Below are 21,664 nucleotides of genomic sequence, written 5' to 3'. Positions count from 1 at the left end.
TAGTTGACAATCAATAATCAAAAACCCACTCTACATATACATAGATGTCTCACACATGTGAGATGTGTCATATCTTCAATATATTACATACTCCATGGTATGTTTCAGCTTGATGCAGTCCCAAACAGCCCAGCAACCTAACAGGGAGTTTGAAGCGAGAAAATGGAGGAAAAGCAAGGAAATACACACACAATCGATGGCAAGAAGGGGCTGAACCAGAACATCCTTCCTTTCAATTTTGTTTCAAAACAAAAGCACAAAAAACTACTACAGAAAAGAGATTTCCTAAGGTTTAAAGCCCCAAAAAAAGTTAAATCCTAACCATCCAGTTGCTAAAATCTGGACCGTCAAAATAAAATGATTATAGGCTAACAAAAATAATCGTGGCCCTCCAAAACAATTAAATCTGGACCTTCCAATCATGGTGCATGCTTGCAGATTGTTCTGGCTCATTTTGGATGATCCCGTCAATCCAAGAACCTCTCCATACTCTTTGTTGCTGCATCAGTCTCCCCGGATTGAAAGCAATTCAACCTCGAATTGTAGTCGTCTTCACCTGTGGAGTCGCCCTTATATGGAACAAGATGCTTGATGTTGAAGACATCAAAGGTGCGGATATGGCTTGGTAACTTTAGTTGATACGCATTCTCATTGACCCTCTTCAATATTTCGCATGGACCAATCTTTCTATCGTGCATTTAATATACACACAACCTGGGAACCGATCCTTTGTCAAAACAACCCAGACATAGTCCCCACATCAAACACAACCTTCCGGCAATGGGTATCCACTGCAGCCTTATACTTCACATTACTCGCTTCTACCTGTCGACGCACATGCTCATGTACGACCTTCATGTGCTCTGTCATCTCTTCAGCCCTTACACTAACCTTCTTCAGATATGGGATTGGAGTGAGGTCCATAACACTATCAGGATTCGACCCATAACTGACTTCGAAAGGACTATGTTGAGTTGTCCGATTCTTCGAATTGTTGTACGCAAATTCAGCAAGCGGAAAAATTAAGTCCCAATGCCTTGGATTATTGCCAACTAAATAATGAAGTAAATTACCCAAGCTCCTATTAACAACTTCCGTCTGTCAATCTGTTTGAGGATGGAAGGAGGTACTAAAATTGAACTTTGTGCCAATTTTCTTCCACAGCGTACGCCAAAAATGCCCAATAAATTTAGAATCCCTGTCGGAAACAATGGAATGAGGAACACCATGTAACCGATGAACATCTCTGAAGTAAAGAGTAGCTATGTGAGTGGCATCCATGTTTATTTGACAAGCAATAAAATGAACCATTTTTAAGAGCCTATCCACAACCACCATGATAGAATCAACCCATCGTTGTGAGGGAGGAAGGCCAAGTACAAAGTCCATGCTAACTACAGTCCATGGCCTAGAAGGCACCGGTAGTGACATATAAAGCCCAGCATTGGTAGCACTTCCCTTATATCGTTGACATACGTGACATCTCTCCACATGCCTTGTAACATCTCGCCTCAAGCTTGGCCAAAAATAATTCGCTTTCACCAATTGTATGCTTTTATCACCCCCAAAATGTCTCAATCCATGCTGCTCAATAACAATCATCTCCCTTAAAGAATAATCGGGAATGCACAACGCGAAACCCCGGAAGAGATACCCATAATGTATGGTATAATCACCTTGTTGCCCCCGCTTGTACATCATGCATTATAGGGCCAAAATACATATCCTCTTCATACAAGTCCCTGAAGGCGTCAAACCCCAATACCTTGATTTCCATAGAAGTCAATAAAGTAACTCGCATACTCAATGCATCGGCAACTCGATTATGAACTCCGGCCTTATGCTTCAAGGTAAAAGTAAACTCTTGTAAATAGTTTGCCCACCTACCATGTCTTGCATTTAGTTTTTGTTGCCCATTAATATGCTTAAGTGCTTTATGGTCTGAGTGAAGGATGAACTCCCTTTGCACTAGATAATGACGTCAATGTCGCAAAGCTTGCACAATAACATAGAACTCCAAATCACACGTGGAGTATCGAAGTCGCACAATTTTTAGCTTCTCACTATAAAATACTACAGGTCGGCTCTCTTGGCTAACGACGGAACCTATCCCCACTCAAGAAGCGGCACAATCAACTTCAAACATCTTGTCAAAGTCTGGCAAGGCAAGCACAAGAGCTTTTGTCATCTTCTGCCATCTTCTGCTTGATTACTTGAAAACTATCCTCAGCTTCCTTAATCCACTGGAAAACACCTCTCTTCAAGCAATCTGTGATGGGGGCAACTATAGTACTGAAATTTTTGATAAATCTGCAATAAAAGGTGGCCAAACCATGAAAACTGCACACCTCATGGATAGTAGATGGTGTAGGCTAGACTTGAACTGCCTTTATTTTCTCCTGGCCGACCAATATCCCTTTTGATGACTCTACACAGCCCAAAAACAGCACCTTATCCATAGCAAAACTGCACTTCTTAAGGTTAGCATACAACTTCTCCTCACGTAAAACATCAAAAACCCAACGAAGGTGTTGCATGTGATCCTCAACATTGCGACTGTATATGAGAATGTCATCGAAGTAGACTACAACACATCGCCCAATAAATGGTCGGAGAACTTGGTTCATGACCCGCATAAATGTACTAGGTGCATTTGACAACCCTTCTCGCATCTTGAATGCGGTCTTCCGCTCATCCCTGGGTCATATACGAATCTGGTGCTAACCACTCTTCAAATCTATTTTGAAGAAGACCTTTGAGCCCACCGACATGTCTAACATATCATTGAGGCGAGGTATGGGAAATTGGTACCTAACAGTTATCTTGTTAATGGCCCTACTACCAACACACATATGCCAAGAACCATCTTTCTTGGGCGTGAGTAAGGTTGGTACTGCACATGGGCTCATGTTTTCCCTCACTAACCCCTTTTCCTCCAAGTCCACAACTTGGTGATTTAGCTCCCCATACTCTTTTGGGCTCATTCTGTAAGCAGCCTTGTTGGGTAGGCTAGAACTAGGTACTAAATCAATACAATGTTGGGATAGATACTAGAACTGTATAAGGAGTTTAAAGGGGTTTTCTTTGAAGATTTTGTTGTGAGGTGGGATAGTGTTTGTTCGTTATCGCGAGAGTAGAGTGTTGGTCCCGCTTGGCTGTTGTATCTCTTTTGTTTTGTTTCCTTTGTTTTGAGTTGGTCCCCTCAACCCCCCTTGTTGAATTTATTAATAAATCTATCTTTATCAATCAAAAAAAAATGTTGGACATCCCTCATCGGAGGTAAGCCCGAAGGGAGGTCGCAAGAGAACAAGTATACATAATCACTCATCAAAGGCACCACGCTCTTTGGGATCGAATGTGCTGAGATTTCCACCTTCCCCACTGGTGCATAGATCTGTCCTCAGTTTTGGGCTTCTTCTACAAACTTGACCATGGTAAGAAATTTAACATTCTTCCTTGAATTAGGCTTAGATTCCTTCTCCTCTCTCATGGGCCCTAACGTAATCTTCATGTTATCTTTCCAAAATGAGCATGTGTTCTTTCTCCCATCATGAGTAGTATTACGATCGTATTGCCCTGGTCGACCCAATAATATATGGCATGCATCCATATTATCCATATTGACGATATCACACCATACATGATCGTGATATTTGTTCCCAATAGAAAAAGAAACAAAGCAATGTTGTGTAACTGCTACCTCACCACCCTTTTTGAACCACAATAGCTGGTATGGTTTGGGATGCTTCTCAGTCTGTAACTTGAGCTTGTTGACTACTTCTTGAGAGACAACGTTCTCACAACTACCAACATTGATGATCATCTTACACACTTTTCCACCCATCGTACAAGTAGTGTGAAAGATGTTGGTCCTTCACCAATCTTCCCCTCATCTTGATGTTCTGGCAATAACAAGCTTGTCCTCATAACAAGAGCATCACCATTATCTCCATCATCACATAAACAACATCACCTTCAAAATCTGCCCCATAAGTAGGTTCTCCATCCTCCAATAGTTGTTTACCTTTGTCCCAATGACCACTAAAAGACTTTCGGCATTCTGCAGATTTGTGCCTAGCTTCACCACACTTGTAAAATTGAAATCCTGACCCACTTGGGGTGTGATTGATAGTACCGGTTGTATTCGAGGGTACTACGAGCATCATATTGGAGCCCTGCAAGCTCCTTGATCGAGCATTGCGCTGTCCAACCTCTCGAGCATTTTGTCGAACCCTTGGCGCCCCTTGGTCAGCCCAAAAGCTTGACTTAATCTTGCTTCCCAGCACATTTCCAGCCCTCAATACCCCTCAATTTTGTTGTTTTTCTACAGCCAAGGCGAGTTGGTAAGCCTCCGACACAGACCACAACGAGTGCAAGCTCAAAACATCTTGAATGCTTCTCAAGTATCGTGCAACCAGCTGCTCCTCACTTTCTGATAACTCATTTCTGGCCACCAATTGATGAAACTCTTCCTTATAATTGTCCACCGTCCTATTTATTGAATTTAGTCTCACATCGGACACTCATCGCCTAGTCTCTTTCCTTATAAGCTCCTGGGCCTCTCCACGTGTTAAAATAAGTAGTAGTGTCATTTTTGGTCGTTTCATCTATGTTAGATTATGTAACCTTTAAAGCCTAATTAGGGTTAATTAATCAGATTATTATTTTTCTCTCTATTTTAATTTGGTATCAGATCCTCCATCGATCTTCCACTTCTTCCTCTTCTGCGACAAACTCCGACGACCAACTCTTCCCTAAAACCAACACCCTACCTCTCGTTTTCAATTCTTATCACCCCAACGGCGGTCCTCTGTGTATACACAACCTAATCGCATCATGCGATAGGGAGTTAAGACTAGTTTAGAGCCTGCGATTAGGATGTCTTCACAGCAATGATGCTGTACTCATAGCAGTAGTTGTCTATGAGACTTGCGACACCCAAGACAACATCGTTCAAGCCTTACGACACCCACAGTAGATGTCTGTGAGTTTTGCAATCACAGTAGGTGATACCCTTTGAGCAGGCGACACTTGTACGACGCTGGTAAGTGACTAGTTAAGCCCTGCGATCACTGCAGGCTGCTGTTTTTAAGTAGGCAACACCAGTGGGTGTGTGTTCTATTTTGTACGAAGCTATAACTGCTGTTATGAGCTTGCCTTGTGCGACATAGCAATCTGTTGTTATGAGCCTTGAGACTAGAGCAGGTGGCTATTCTTTATTTTATTTTATTTTTTCGATCATAGTAAGAGTTATACGAGGGTAGCGACAGTTGCTTTAAAGACCTACGGAGGTCTGTGATTACAACACGGAGTTGTTTTTGAGGCTATTCTAACAGTAGTATTACTCCTTGAGTCTCTATGCTTGCGAGAATGATTGCTCGGATAACCCACAGTAGTGTTTAATCAGCTTTCCCGGCTTTTTTGATCATGTATTGTCACCTTTAGGGTACTGCGATCACTTTATTCTACGGAATCGTGCCCTCATCTTACTTGAACTCTCATTCAACCACAATACTCAGATTATTTGATGGCCTCTGAGACATCTTCTTCCTCGATCACTGGTAATAGTAATGGATCGACTGGTCCTCCTTCTCATTTGACCAACTTTTCCAGTATACAAATTACTACAATAAAATTAGATGGTCCGAATTATCTCCTTTGGGCACGGTCAATTGAAATGTTCATTGGTGGAAAAAGGAAGATTAGTTACCTCACAGGAGCGGACAAACAACTTGCACAGACAGATAGTTCTTACTCACATTTGCTAATGATTCTATGGTCCGTTCTTGGCTGGTCACTTCTATGCAACCACACATTGCGGCTGGTTTTATATTTTCCTCGACAGTAAAATAGATATGGGATTCCGTAAAGAGCATTTACTCGCAACGTCAGAACAACATCAAAATTTTCAACTTGGAGCGTGAGATTTCTCGTCTTTCACAAGGAGACTCTTCAGTTACCACCTACATATCACAGCTACGTGCTCGGTGGGAAGAGCTGACCTTCTATTCCTCATCCTATGCCTGGAAGGACCCTCTTGATGAGACATTATATTCATCGATTCTGGATAAGAACCGGGTTTTTCAGTTTCTAGCTGGTCTCCGGGATGAGTTTGAGTATGCAAAAGTTCATTTATTGGGTATGGATACCTTTCCGTCCCTACAGACCGCATATTCGTATGTCTTGGTTGATGAGAGTCGTCGCGCTGCTGTCCCACCTTATTCTTCGGGAGATCACTCTGCTATGCTTACTCGTCTATCTTCACCGCAATCCTCCAGTAGGTCTATGCCTACCCATCAGCGACATAAGTGTGATCATTGTGGAAAGTTGGGTCATGTGAAGGCTCGATGTTATGTACTTCATGGTCGTCCGAATCAGCAACGTCAACAGTCTCAACGACCTTCAACTCATGCAGTTTCTCAGTCGACTACTGATACAGCACCTCCCTCAGCTAGTACATCCTCATCAGACTTGATATCTCTTTCCCAGGCTGAGCTTGACAAGTTCAGGAAATTCTTCAATCAGATGGAGACCTCATCTGAGCTGGTCTCTACATTCGCTCACTCAGGTAATTTTGCATCTGCACACAGAGTTTCCACCACTTCCTCACCATGGATCATTGATTCTGGTGCCTCCGCTAACATGACTGGTACGTCCTCTCTATTTAATACTTATAGTATTTGTTCTGGTCATCGCAGGGTTCGCCTTGCTTATGGTTCTTTGTCTTCTATAGCTGGTCAAGGTCATGTTCCTATTACATTTTATTTATCCTTGACCAATACACTGCATGTTCCTCAACTCACTACTAATCTTATATCTGTTAGTAGCATTACCAAAATTTTGAATTGTAGTGTAATTTTTTATCCCTCTTATCGTGTTTTTCAGGATCTGGGATCGAGCAAGACGATTGGCACTGGACGTGAAGTGAATGGCCTGTATCTGTTGGACGTACCCAATTTACCTAACACACATTCTGCTTCCCAGATTAGTAGTAGTAGTCAATCTAATAAGGCTCTTGTAATGCGTTGGCACTGACGCTTAGGCCACATTTCTTTTGGATATTTGAAACACGTGTTCCCTACTTTATTTAATAATAACAATTTACTTGATTTTTCTTGTGAAACTTGTCAATTAGCTAAACATGTGCGTTTTTCTTATCCTGTTAGTATGATTACTACTGCACGTGCTATATTTGACCTAGTTCATTCTGATGTGTGGGGTCCTTCATCGATCCCCTCCACTCTTGGTTTTCGTTATTTTGTTTTATTCATTGATGACCACAGTCGTACCACTTGGGTCTATCTTATGAAACACAAGAGTGAAGTTTTGGGATTTTTAAACAGTTTCTTACTATGGTTCATACCCAATTTGGTCGTACCATCAAGACCTTTCGTTCTAATTATGGTATTGAGTACACCTGTAATGAGGTATTTGAACTTTTCTTAGATTTTGGCATTGAGCATCAAATGTCCAATGTTAAGACCCCCTCAACAGAATGATCGTTCAGAAAAAAAAAATCGCCATATTCTAGAGTTAGCTCGTGCCATCTCTGTTGGTATGAACGTGCCACAGTCTTATTGGGCCGATGTAGTTCTTACTGCTATTTACCTTATTAATCGAACCCCCTCCCAGGTTCTTCAGTTTGCCACGCCCCTTTCTACGCATGTGTTTGGGTGCGTATGTTTTGTTCAAATTCTTGACCAATCTTGTATTAAACTTGACCCTAAGGTTGTAAAATGTATTTTTTTGGGTTATTCATCTACCCAGAAAGGCTACCGGTGTTACCATCCTCCTTCTCAACGGTGTTTCATTTCTCGAGATATTTCCTTCTTCGAGCATACCCCATATTATAATGGGTCCGTTGGCACTCACTCTAAGTGGTTTCCCCTAGACTTCCCGGATGATCCCCTCCCTAGTTCCTTTCCTCTTCCTTTACCAGTTCCTCCATCTCCACCTCCTGTCCGTTTGTCACCCCCTCCTCTGCAGGTTTACTCTCGGCGTCCACGTGATACTACCATCACTTCTTTGTCAGACCAGATCGCCTCATTGCCTTCAGATCCGCTTCCTTCTGTTCCCGATGATGATCGTCCTATTGCCACTCGTAAGGGTAAGCGTATTTGTACTTATCCTATTTCTAATTTTGTATCTGATTCTACACTCTCACCCTCCTATCGGAGTTTTCTTGCCTCTGTTTCCGTTGTTTCTCTTCCTACAACTATTGCAGATGCTATTGCCCATCCTGAGTGACGAACAACTATGATTGATGAGTTGAACGCTCTTGAAAAGACTTAGACTTGGGACTTTGTTCCTCTCCCGCCTGGAAGGAAAGCTGTGGGATGTCGCTGGGTTTTCATACTTAAGCATAATCCGGATAGTTCTATTGCTCGGTATAAGGCCCGTTTGGTAGCCAAAGGTTATGCTCATACTTATGGGATTGATTATCTGGAGACTTTTGCTCCGGTTGCCAAAATGACCACCATTCGCGTTCTTCTTTCTATTGCCGCTATAAGAGGCTGGCCTCTCTACCAGTTAGATGTCAAGAATGCGTTTCTCAATGGTGATCTTCAGGAAGAGGTTTATATGGTCCAACCTCCTGGGTTTCTTACCTCTGTTTCTCCTACACATGTCTGTCGTCTTCGCCGTTCTCTTTATGGCTTGAAGCAGTCTCCTTGCGCATGGTCTGAGCGTTTTACTAAGGCCATGCATCAGTTTGGTTTCCATCAGAGTTCGGCCGATCACACCCTTTTCTTACGTCACTCCCAGGGTAAAACTGTCGCTCTGATTGTTTCTGTTGATGATATTGTTATTACTGGAGTTGATGATCATGGCATTTCTGAGCTAAAAACTTACTTAGGCCGTCAATTTAAGGACCTTGGGCATCTTCGCTATTTTCTAGGTATTGAGGTTGTGCGGTCTCAGTCCGGTATATTTGTTTCTCAGCGAAAATATGTCCTTGATTTACTCAGTAACTCAGGACAGCTTGGTTCTCGTCCCGCTGATACTCCTATTGAGAAGAATCACAGGTTGGCTGATTCTGAGGGGGAGTGTGTCGGATATTGGGCAGTATCAGCGACTTGTGGGAAAATTGATCTATTTGTCTATGACTCACCCAGACATTGCGTATGCTATTAGCGTTGTAAGTCAGTTTATGCACTTGCCTCAAACATCTCATCTTACTGTAGTCTATCGCATCCTTAGATATCTTAAAGGATGTCCTGGTCGAGGTATTTTATTCAGTAATCATGGTCATTTTCGTGTTGAGGCATGGACAGATGCAGATTATGCTGGTTCAATGACTGATAGACGCTCTACTTTTGGGTACTATACCAAAGTTGGTGGTAACTTGGTAACTTGGCGTAGTAAGAAGCAGGATGTGGTTTCTCGGTCGAGTGCTGCGTCAGAATACAGAGCTATGGCACTTGGAGTGTGTGAGTTGTTGTGGCTCAAGATCTTATTAGCTGACCTGTGTCTTCCTGTACCAGCCCCTTTTTTACTATATTGCGATAATAAATCAGCTATTAACATAGCAGCAAATCCGGTTCAGCATGACAGAACTAAGCATATCGAAGTTGATCGTCATTTCATTAGAAAAAAGATTGTTTCTAGACAAATTTGTACTCCCTTTGTTCCTACATCTCAACAACTCGCTGATGTGCTTACTAAAGGTGTTAGTAAAATCACCTTTGAAGTGTCTTGTCCAAATTGGGCGTAGTTGATATCCACGCACCAACTTGAGGGGGAGTGTTAAAATAAGTAGTAGTGTCCTTTTTGGTCTTTTCATCTATGTTAGATTATGTAACCCTTAAAGCCTAATTAGGGCTAATTAATCAGATTATTATTTTTCTCTCTATTTTAATTCCACTCATTACCAGTTGGTTTTGAGTTGGATTCCCAAATATATCATGGTATCAAAGCCAAGTTCTGATTTTGGGACCTATGGGTTATTGGACAATCATTGCCTTGTCTCTTTCCTTATAAGCTCCTAGGCCTCTCCACTCATTGCCAATTGGTTTTGAGTTGAATTCCCAAATTTATCATGATATCAAAGCCAAGTTCCGATTTTGGGACCTGTGGGTTATCGGACAATCATTACCTTGTCTCTTTCCTTATAAGCTCGTGGGCCTCTTCACTCACTGCCAATTAGTTTTGAGTTGGACCCCCAAATTTATCATGGTATCATAGCGAGCCTTTCTCTCTTCCACGTCACTTAGTTCATATCTCCACATGCTTTGGCCCAGTTTGGCTCACACATGCGGGAGTGTGTTGAGTTTAGTCCCACATCGGACACTCATTACCTTGTCTCTTAACTTTATAAGCATAGCCAATTGGTTTTGAGTTGGATCCCCAAATTTATCACTATTTCCTTCTCGTAAACTATGTAAACGCTGATACATGGTCTGGACATAATTGTATGGAAGGAAATTCTCTTTTAATTTCTTCATCATCTTTTTCGAACCTGTAATCCTCAATTTCCCCTCCATTCCCTAGTCAACCTAATTTGTTCCCACCATGCCGAAGCCCTTCCTTTTAATCGGATGGCTATTAACTTCACCTTTCGTTCATCGAGAACCTCTTTATAGTCAAATATCCAGTCTACAGTATTCAACCAATCCAAGAACTCCTCAACTTGAAGACTATAAAGGAAATCAAGGATTTCGATCTTTAGACTCGATTCCCAAGCCCGATTATCTCGATTAACTGTTTACCTACGTCAAGCGTGATCATGGAATGGGTTCTCGACAAAGTCCTCCGACTCAGAATCTTCATCTTCTTGAGTTGGGTTCCTCCAAATAGGCCAATCGCTGGGTCAATAGTTTGACTTGCCTTCTTACCCTTCAACTTCATTCTCATTCTCAGATCGACCGATGGGTATTGCTGCTGCACGACGTCCCCATCCCCTTCTTCTTGGAGGCATGTCTTCGATCCAAGCAAACTCAATTGTATGGCTCTGATACCAACTGACGCAGTCCCAAACAGCCCAGAAACCTAACAGTGAGTTTGAAGCTAGAAAATGGAGGAAAAGCAAGGAAATAACACACAATTGAAAGGCAAGAAGGAGCTGAACCAGAACAGCCTTCTTTCAATTTCGTTTCAAAATAAAAACTCAAAAAACTGCTATAGAAAAGAGATTTCCTAAGGTTTAAAGCCCTAAAACAAGTTAAACCCTAGCCATCCAGTTTCTAAAATCAGGACTGTCAAAATAAAATGAAAATGGGCTAACAAAAATAATCGTGGCCCTCCAAACCAATTAAATCTGGACCCTCCAATCATGTTGCATGCTTGCAGACTGTTTTGGCTCGTTTGGATGATCTCATTGATCCAAGAACCTCTGAATACTCTTTGTTGCTGCATCACAGCTTTTCCTCTCTTTTTTCCCACTTGCACTAGTAGGTAAACTAATCTAAATTACCATTAAAAAAAATCGATGTTAGCCTTGTTGTGTGACTGATAGCTTGTATGCGTGAAGTTCCAGTTTGAAGTCAAGGATCTTGAAGCATCTGAAATCCTCCCAAGAATGAGAGTTCAATGCAACAAATGCTCATATAGAAGATCTAGTGTGATGCTGATTGTACTAGTTCATAAAGATGAACTTACTATTAAGTGGGTATTAATAACTCACTCTAGAATCCAATGGTGATGATGATGATGATCAAGATCATGATCATCATCCTACTATATTAGAATACACAGATTGAAACTCGAATCTAACCTCTACCAACATCTTTTATTCCCCAAATAATAAATAGCGAAATCATACTAGTGGCCCATGGATCTGCATCACTTGATCTTGTTGGGCCATAAAGCATACTGAAGGATCTCCACCATCCAATCAAAGCACAGTCTAAATCAACTAAGTACTGGAATTGGATTTCTCTGCAACTCTAGGGTGAAATCTAACAAACAACCAAACACTAGAGTGGTAATTAACTCTTACTATCAACTTTCAAAAGTTGAACTTCAAAAGTCCAACTCGCAGGGGTACAAATCCACAAACCAAACAGATACTAAGTGTTTTTCTCGTATTTGTGGTAGACTCCTTGTTACATTTATAAATAAGCATCTACGTTGCAAGACTCTTCCAAATGGGTGACATATCCAGATTCTGACACTTCATGGACTATTATGAAACATTTCCAATTTTATTTTCTTTCCTTTTCTGCAATATATCAGATAGTATTAATAATTATAAAATATTAGATTTTTCCCCAGTTGGAATATTCTCTATTTGAAATATATATTCAACATATGTATACTCTTGTTAATAGGTACAAAATATGTATCACATCAAATGGTTATTTTACTATCCTTATCATTACATAATGATATAAATGCTCTATTTTAAGTTATTTAAAATAATTCTGAAACCATGCATCCTATTTTTTGAGGCTTGTTGAATCCAATACTCTGAGCCCGTGTCGGACTCCTAAACTGGTACCCTATATTTGTGCACCACAGATAAACAGAGCATTATTTAACCCTTTCTTTCCTTTCACCAAATTAAAATATATATATAAATTAATTCTGATAATTGGAAACTAAATAACATAATGGAATTGTTTATTTATTTATTGTTAGGCTAATGGAATCAGGGGTTGATCAAAGATTTCTCTCCTCTAAATCCCTTTCCTGTTCTGCTTTCCTACATATTTCCTTCTGGGTTTTTCTTTTCATCAATTTAAACAACATACTTCAACGTATAAGATAATGGAAGACTGAATATTTAAAAAAAAAGTGCACTCTGGACAGAATTCTTTTAACAGCGGTGATTGACCACTCACTAGGAAAATGCGTTATGTGAACATCATTGAGTAATGTGAGTGAAATAAATTATGAAAAAATAAAAAGGAAATCACAGAAGAACTCAGGCACTGTAATAACCTCTCCAATTACTGCGACAAGGAACCCCTTAGGAAGGTCAAGAGTTACGTGATTCAACACAGGGTTCTGATCCTCATTGCTGTTTGACCAAACACATGATGCATCTCGGATGGCAACAGCCATATGTTGAATAGAATCAGACACACATTCTGAGGGAGATTCTGAGAATAGATCAGCTGTCGACACCCGTTCCGAAATATGCTCAGAAGATGAGAGAAATGCACTCAATCTCCTCGTAGATATGATGGCCTATAATGAATTACAGTAAGGTTTGTAGCATTTAAATCAAGAAAACACCTATTTTCAAGGGAATGCAACTTTTCAACAATATGCACATGTAAAACTCACATCAATCAACCCATTAATGACCCATGGAAATGAATTTAACGGAGAGATCAAGGTATTGAACAAAGCTACACATGTGAACACCTGAAAATAAGGCATGCAAAGTGGGTTCAGTCTGCTTCATAATGAATACATTATTCAGGAAATGTAACTTTGAGTGACATGTCATATTTTACTGAGAAAATACCGTTGCAGCATTGAGGGGATTCCCTGTTAGTGTAAAGAGCCCAAAAGTGGACAGAGAGAAAAGTGTTGGTGTTGTCGCCCAAAAGAACACACACCATGCATCCAAATACTTCCGAGTCTGATAAAAATGACTAGAAATGTTGAGATTGAAAATTTATTCAAAAAGTTCAAAAGAAACCAAGGCATTATATTATTTTGTGCTAATCTCAAACATTCTAAACAGAAAATACAGTTTCATACAGATAAGTGCTTCACTTCCAGTGTTCTTGTCTCCCTCAAGCGGTTGGCAAATAGTAGCTCCCAACCATACATCTTCAAAGTACGAATATACGCCAAAAGTTCCCCAGCTCTTCTGATTCTGTCCAGCATACATGTTGGGATAATAAGAGGTATATCTGCTTTACTGACATAAAAATATACTACCAAAGTAACCATATCAAACACCCATATATAAGAATTTGCAAAACCATTTAGTTTCATTATCAGGTACAAGATCCATGTGAATCCGGAGAAGGTAAAAATACATTATCGTAACTCGGAAAAAGAATCTTCAAATTGCTTTCAATTATTGAAAAGAGAATAATTCAAATCTAGACATTGGCAAGTGAATGGTGCTCCACCTGGACATCATACTCGATATGTCAATATGCTCACAAGTTAACATTCAACAACAGATATACCAAAAATAATATGTAAAGATGAAAATATTTATAGTCATAGGGAAACATTTTTTAAATGGTAGAAACACTGTCATGGAGCACTATCATGCATCTTCTTAGACTGATGGACAACAAAATATTATGATGACAATTAGAAATCTAATTACAAATTTTAGATTTCAGATTTCCAATGCATCCTCTTAAACGTAAGTGCATTTGGATAAGCAAAATAATAAGGGCATATTTACTTTTCCTACAATTGTTTGCATATAAGATTTACAATTTAATTTATAATGATGAAATGCTTTTCATTTCTCTTGCTCATTCTTTAAATATCTTGAAACGACCATACCTGATAAGGGTAAGAAAATAATTACATGTAAAGAAAATTTTCAATCTCAATGTCATAAATAGAACTTTTCTCATTGAATCAAGAAAAAAAAAAAATCAGTGCCATACCTCTCATCCTTTTCTTTCATCATTTTCTCTGTTGCTCTTGCAATCAAAGTAGAAAGCCATTTATTCACTGCCATTGATAATCTGCAATTATTCAGAGAGAGCATTTCTAGCTCTAATTATGGAAAATGACTATTGCATAAGAACTAGGATTTTATGTTCCCATTCTGCAGCAACAATAGATGTACTCAACTTAAATGAATGTAAAACAATAGTACTTGAAAGCCAATATAAAATATAAGTAGTCAACACCTAGTACTTGACATTTATGCTATAGAGTGACATCAATACCTGGTATTAACAAGACCGTTATCGTGATTCCCGAAACAAAAGCAAACTTGACTTGAGTATACAAAAGGCATAATGCCACTCCAATTTGTAAAGGTAGACTGAAAGGTGGACAAGAAGATAAGAATGGTTCAAGTTACTAAGGGTAGTGTAAATGATTACATATATGCATAATCAAGAAAATAAATTTACATTATTTTGTGTAAATTTAAAAAAAAATCCTCCCCTCCTCCTCCAGCACTTTTCATTAATAGGGAGGCAAACGAGGCTATTACATTTCCTGTGATTTTTATTTTTATTTTTATAAATAAAGATATTTTTATTGAATAGAAAAGGGAGGTCGAGATGACCAGCCCAATTTGCTAACACTTTTAGTAAGAATTTCAACGAGTTGTTGAGATATAGGAACAAAGGGAGTACAAATCTGCCTAGAAACAATCTTCTCTCTAATGAAATGTCGATCAACTTCGATATGCTTCGTTCTGTTATGCTGAACCGGATTTGTTGATGTGTTAATAGTTGATTTATTATCACAATATAGTGAAAATGAGGCTGTCATAAGAAGACACAAATCAGCTAGTAAGGTCTTGAGCCACAACTCACACATTCCAAGTGTCATAACTTTGTACTCTGACTCAGCACTGGACCGAGAAACCACATCCTGCTTCTTACTACACCAAGTTACCAAATTGCCACCAATTTTAGTACAGTACCCAGAAGTGAACCGTCTATCAATCACTGAACCAGCATAATCTGCATCAGTCAATGCCTCAACGCAAAGATGACTATGATTACTGAACAAAATTCCTCAACCAGGATATCCCTTAGGATATTTAAGAATACGATAGACAACAGTAAGATGAGATGTGCGAGAAAAGTACATAAACTGACTTACAACACTAACAACATACGCAATGTCGGGACGCGTCATAAACAAATAGATTAATTTTCCCACAAGACGCTGGTACTGGCCAATATTCAGCAAGCACTCCCCCTCAAAATCAGTCAACCTGTGATTCTGCTCAATAGGAGTATCGACAGGACGAAAACCAAGCTGAACGGAGTCACTGAATAAATCAAAGACATATTTACACTGAGAGATAAAAATACCAAAGTAGGACCACGCAACCTCAATGCCCAAAAAATAACGAAGATGTGCAAAGTCCTTAATCTCAAATTGAAGTCCTAAGTAAGATTTTACCTCTATAATATCGTCACAATCATCTCCAGTAAGGACAATATCATCCACATAAACGATCAAAGCGACAATTTTACCTTGGGCATGACGTAGGAAAAATGTATAATCAACAGAATTCTGATGGAAACCAAACTAATGCATTGCCTTAGTAAAGCCCTCAGACCATGCGCAAGGAGACTACTTCAATCCATAGAGAAAACGACGAAGACAACAAACATGTCTAGAAGAAGCAGCTGCAAAAAAATCATGAGGTTGGGCCATATAGACTTCTTCCTGAAGATCACCATTAAGAAAAGCATTCTTGACATCTAACTGAAAGAAGGGCCACCCTCTGATAGCAACAACAGAAAAGAGACCTCGAATGATAGTCATCTTGGCAATAGGAGCAAATGTGTCCTGGTAATCAATCTCATAAGTCTAAGCATAACCTTTGGCCACCAGACGGGCCTTATAATAAGCAATAGAACCACTAGGATTATGCTTAATGGCGAACACCCAGCGGCATCCCACAGCCTTCCTTCCAAGCAAAAGAGGAACTAGTTCCCAAGTCTGAATTTTTTTAAGAGCACTCTGTTCATCAATCATAATTGTTTGCCACTCGGGATGGGTAATAGCATCTGTAACAATATTAGGAAGAGAAACAGAGGAAACAGAAGCAAGAAAACTCTGATAGGAGGGTGAGAGAGCGGAAACGGATACATAATTAGAAATGGGATAAGTACAAGTGCGCTTACCCTTGCGAGTGGTGATAGGACGATCATCACAAGAGATAGTAGGTGGCGAAGCTAAAGACAAGGAAGCGAGCTGGTCTGGCATAGAAGTGGTTGTGATATTATATGAATTCTGAGAGTAAACCTACAATCGATGAGGTGACGAACTTACAGGATATGGAGAAGGGAGAACAGGTATGGGAAGAGGAAATAACAAGGGAGAGGGGTCATCATCAGGGGAATTTAGAGGAAATTACTCAGACTGAATGTCAAGTGACCCAGTATAATATGGGGTATGCTCAAAGAAAGAGACATCCCGAGAAATAAAACGCCTTCAAGAGAGAGGATGATAGCAACGGTATCCTTTTTGGGTAGAAGAATAACCCAAAAAGATACATTTTACAGCCTTAGGGTCAAGTTTAGTACAAGTTTGGTCAAGAATATGAACAAAGCAGACGCACCCAAATACACGCGAAAGAAGTGGAAACAAGGGACGATCCGAATAGAGCAAAAGGGAGTGGCAAACTGAAGAACCCGAGAAGGGGTCCAATTAATAAGGTAAACAGCAGTAAGAACTACATTGGCCCAATAGGATTGTGGCACGTTCATGCCATAGAGAGGGCATAGGCTAACTCCAGAACATAGCGATTTTTCCTTTCTGATCGACCATTCTGCTGAGGAGTCTTAACATTGGACATTTGATGCTCCATGCCAGACTCTAAAAAAGCTTCAATACCTCACTATAGGTGTATTCGGTACCATGATCAAAACGGAAAGTCGTGAAGGTACGAACAAATTGGGTATGAACTATAGCAAGAAATTGCTAGAAGATCCCATATACTTCACTCTTGTATTTCATAAGATAGACCCAAGTGGTACAACTGTGGTCATCAATGATCAAGACAAAATAGCGAAAACCAAGAATGGATGTGACGGAGGAAGGACCCCACACATTATAGTGAATTAGGTCAAACAGAGTAAGTGCACTAGTATTCACACTAATAGGATAATGAGAACGAACGTTTAGACAAATTTCACAATAAAAATCAAGTAAATTGGTATTATTAAATAAAGGGAACATGTGTTTCAAATATCTAAAGGAAATATGGCCTAAGTGTAAGTGTCAATGCATTACAAGTATTTTATTAGACTGACTACTACTACTAAGCTGAAAAACAGAATGAGTGCTATGTAAAACAGGTGCGTCCAAGAGATACAAGCCATTCACTTCACGTCCAGTGTCAATCGTCCTCTTCGATTCCAAATTTTGAAAGACACAATGAGAGGGATAAAAGATTACACTACAATTCAAATGTTTGGCAATGCTAATAGAGATAAGATTAGTAGTAAGTTGAGGAACATGCAGTGTATTAGTTAAGGATAAAGAAGGTGTAACAGAAAAATGACTTGACCAACGATAGTAGATAAAAAACCATCAACAAGGCGAATCTTGCGATAACCAAAACAAACACTGTAAGTTTTGAACAGGGAAGACATACCGGTTATGTTATCTGAGGCATCAGAATCAATGATCTATGGTGAGGAAGTGGTGGAAACACTATGTACAGATGCAAAGGTACCTGAGTGAGCGAAAGTAGAGACCGGCTGAGATGAAGTCTCCATCTAATTGAAGAATTGTCTGAACTTGTCAAACTTAGCCTGTGACATAGATACCGAACCTAAGGAGGAAGTAGTAGTTGAAGGGAGTGCCTAATCAGTAGTCAACTGAAAGGCGACATGAACTGAGGATCATTAAGACATTTGACATTGCTGATTAGGATGACCATGAAGCGCATAACAATGGGCCTTCACGTGACCCAACTTTCCACAATGATCACACTTATATCGTTGACGTGTAGGCAGAGATCTACTGGGAGGTTGTGGAGAAGTATGCAAGCAAGCATAGCAAAATGGTCTCCAGAAGAATAGGGTAGGACAGTTATACGACAACTCTCATCAACTAAGACATAAGAATACGCAATCTGTAGAGACGAAAAGAGATCCATACCCAATAAATAAACTCTCGCATACTCAAACTCATCCCGGAGACCAGCTAGAAATTGAAAGACTCAATTCTTATCCAGAATTGACGCATATAATACCTCATCAAGAGGGTACTTCCAAGTATAGGACGAGGAATAGAAGGTTTAACTCTTTCTATCAAGCATGTAGCTGTGATATATAGGTGGTGAATAAAGAGTCACCTTACGAAAGGCAGGAAATCTCACGCTATAAGTTAAAGATTCAGACAATGTTTTGACGTTGCGAGTAGATACTCTTTGCGGAATCCCATATCTGGTATGCGGTCTTGGAGAACATAAAACCAATCGCAATGTGTGGTCACATACAAGTAACCAATCAAGAATGGACCATAGAGTTATTAGCAAACCATTGGGGGTAAATAGTGTCAATTGGTGTAGGTTGTTTGTCCGCCCCTATGAGGTAACCGATCTTTCCTTTTCCACCAATAAACATTTCAATCGATCGTGCCCAAAGAATATAATTAGGACCATCTAATTTCAAGGTGGCAATTTGGATGCCTAGAAAGTCGGACAAAGGAGTAGGAAGATCGCTCGATCCATGACTATTATTGGTAATCGAAAAAGAAGACGTCTTGGAGGCCATCAAAGATTCGATGTGCTTTGGTTTGAAGGGAGTTCAAATAAGAAATTGATCGTAGCACACTAAAGGTGGCAATACATAATCGTAAGAGGTGTGGAAGGTGATCAAACACTGTTGTAAGTGACCAAAGCAGTCATTAACTCAATCATAAGGCACCAAGGAGTAGTTTTCTCACTGTCGTAAGCCTCGAATAGCAACTTGCTATTGTTATACCCTTCCAACAACATTGTTGTGAGCACAACCCCCAAACAACACACTTGTTATGATCGCAACCCCCAAACAGCACTCTTGCTGAGATCGCAAATCTTCAAAGGCACCCTAGGGGCTATCGCAAGCCTCCACAGGCTATGCAGTTGTTGCCGCAGGTCTCCAAAGGCCCCCATAGACTTTGTTGTTGTTGTCGCAGGTCTCCAAAAGCACCCTATGTGCTGTCGCAAGCCTCTGCAGGCTGTGCAGTTGCTATCACAGGTCTCCAAAGGCACCCATAGACTTTGATGTTGTCGCAAGTCTCTGTGGATGGTCCAAGGGCCATCGTTTGGCCTAATAGCAACTCTGTCGTTGTCGTAGAGCTTCAATGTATTCTAACGACCCTATCGCATGGTATGATAAAAACCCCGTAGGGGTAATGTTTTAATCTAAGACAAGAGGTGTTGAAGATGGATTTAAGAGAGGAGGGGGATGATGGGGTTTGTAGCAAGAAGGAAAGAGGAGGGAGGGGGGCGATGGAGGTAGGCTCTGATACCAAGTTGAATTGAGAGAACTCTATAATAAAATCTTATTACAAAGCCCTAATTAGACTTTAAAGATAATTACATAGTCTAATAAGTGGAAAAGACTAAAAAGGACAAAAGAAAAAAAAAACTAATAAAATAGAGTTATTCAGCACAGAACTTAACCTATCTTAAAAGAAAATCTTCAAAAAAGATCCCCTTAAATCTTTAAACAATTTTCACTGAAAAACTCCATATTATGTTTGCCTTACCTTACCATCTAACTTTTGAGTTTTTCCAATAGTTTATTTCCTCCTCTTAGCAAGCCTATGGTACTACACCTTGAGATCCACTCTCCTTCCCCATGTCTCACTGGCTGAGGGACCTACCTCTTTGCTCCTATCAATTGAAGCAATTTGGAATGGAAAATAAGGTTCTTCTTGATGGCCCCAATATCAAATAGTTGGTTCTTTGAAAATGTCATCTAGAGTCAATTCTATGAAAGAGTTATGTCTAATAATTTTAAAACTACAATGTAATTAGTAAGCTACATCTTATATGACAAGAATATCTTTCCTTAAGAAAAAAAAAAACGTATGTTACCCATGCATGTGACCCACCCATTAACATGGCTACTATTTGGTAACAACCTGGATTTCCTTGTTTACTTCTGGGATTTTAAATACAAGTGAGTTAGCCTTGATGAGTCCTATTTGTTAAGAGATCTCCCTTCAAACTTCTTTACTTTTATTAACTCATATCCATCTAATAAAATGTCATACGAATGCTGTCATTATAAGGAGATTCTCATGTCCTAGTTTCTTGGGTTAGCATGCTTGACACCATCATACCTATGCCTTTTTTTTCATAAAGTACCCATCTCTTACACATACAAACTTCAACTACATATCATATTCTTTCTATAGATAATATGGCATTTGGTAACAAAAAAACAAAAAAAATAGAAATACTGAGGATAAAAGGGTAAGCCACCAATACATATCATCAAATAATACAATTTTCCCTATTAAATGAGACTAAAAGAGCATAAGCCAAAAGGACAGACAAGAAAACAAGTTTGCATTCTTTGGACCAATGGTACCCTTGCCTTTGATGGAGTGAAATGACATAATCTATTAATTGCTCCATTTAAAAACAGGTAGGATACACTTCAAATTCCTGAAAAGCATGTTCCTGATGTGAGATATAAGAAACAAAAATATAACCTCCACATGTCATGGAAGCTGTTGCATAAGTTGACAGTTCTATCAGCATCAACAGACATGAATGTCTGAATTTCTCCTTCGGAAAATTTTGAGCGCTCAGCTAGGCTTACACAGAGGCACTGTCAAGGAAAGGGTACATGAGAAACTGTTGAAAAATGAGTACATAAAAATTAAGTTAGATTTATGAGGAAAACATATTCAGACAGCTGAAGTTGGGAGAAACAATTTCTATGCCACTGATGTAACATACGAAAATCCACACTCAAAATCTACACCTCAGCTTATCATATTTGTGAAGCTTCAACTTCAAGATCTAAGAGCACAAAAGATCAAATGACCCATGCCTTGAATGAAGATATAGCATAAAATAGAGGAATAGGATTCC

The 21,664-nt window shown here is 39.7% G+C and overlaps 1 protein-coding gene across 4 annotated transcripts in view; it reads right to left on the bottom strand.

Annotated features, from left to right (window-relative positions):
- The window catches only part of ABCC13 (multidrug resistance-associated protein 11), a 96,720-nt gene that overhangs the window by 19,527 nt on the left and 55,529 nt on the right, over positions 1 to 21,664 (bottom strand). For all 4 annotated transcript variants that reach the window (XM_086419173.1, XM_086419171.1, XM_086419172.1 and 1 more), the window contains 7 exons: positions 21,280 to 21,398; positions 14,817 to 14,914; positions 14,529 to 14,595; positions 13,651 to 13,768; positions 13,412 to 13,528; positions 13,228 to 13,308; positions 12,880 to 13,128 (listed from right to left, as the gene is read on the bottom strand). In XM_086419173.1, the coding sequence (XP_086275299.1) occupies positions 12,880 to 13,128; positions 13,228 to 13,308; positions 13,412 to 13,528; positions 13,651 to 13,768; positions 14,529 to 14,595; positions 14,817 to 14,914; positions 21,280 to 21,398 (849 nt within the window). The remainder of the gene's footprint in view (positions 1 to 12,879; positions 13,129 to 13,227; positions 13,309 to 13,411; positions 13,529 to 13,650; positions 13,769 to 14,528; positions 14,596 to 14,816; positions 14,915 to 21,279; positions 21,399 to 21,664) is intronic.

Source organism: Akebia trifoliata, chromosome 12 (assembly GCF_017979445.1).
Source record: "Akebia trifoliata isolate Shusen 1 chromosome 12, ASM1797944v1, whole genome shotgun sequence".
Classification (NCBI taxonomy): Eukaryota; Viridiplantae; Streptophyta; class Magnoliopsida; order Ranunculales; family Lardizabalaceae; genus Akebia; species Akebia trifoliata.
The sequence above is the reverse complement of the archived record's forward strand: the minus strand, read 5'-3'. Positions and strand labels throughout refer to the sequence as shown.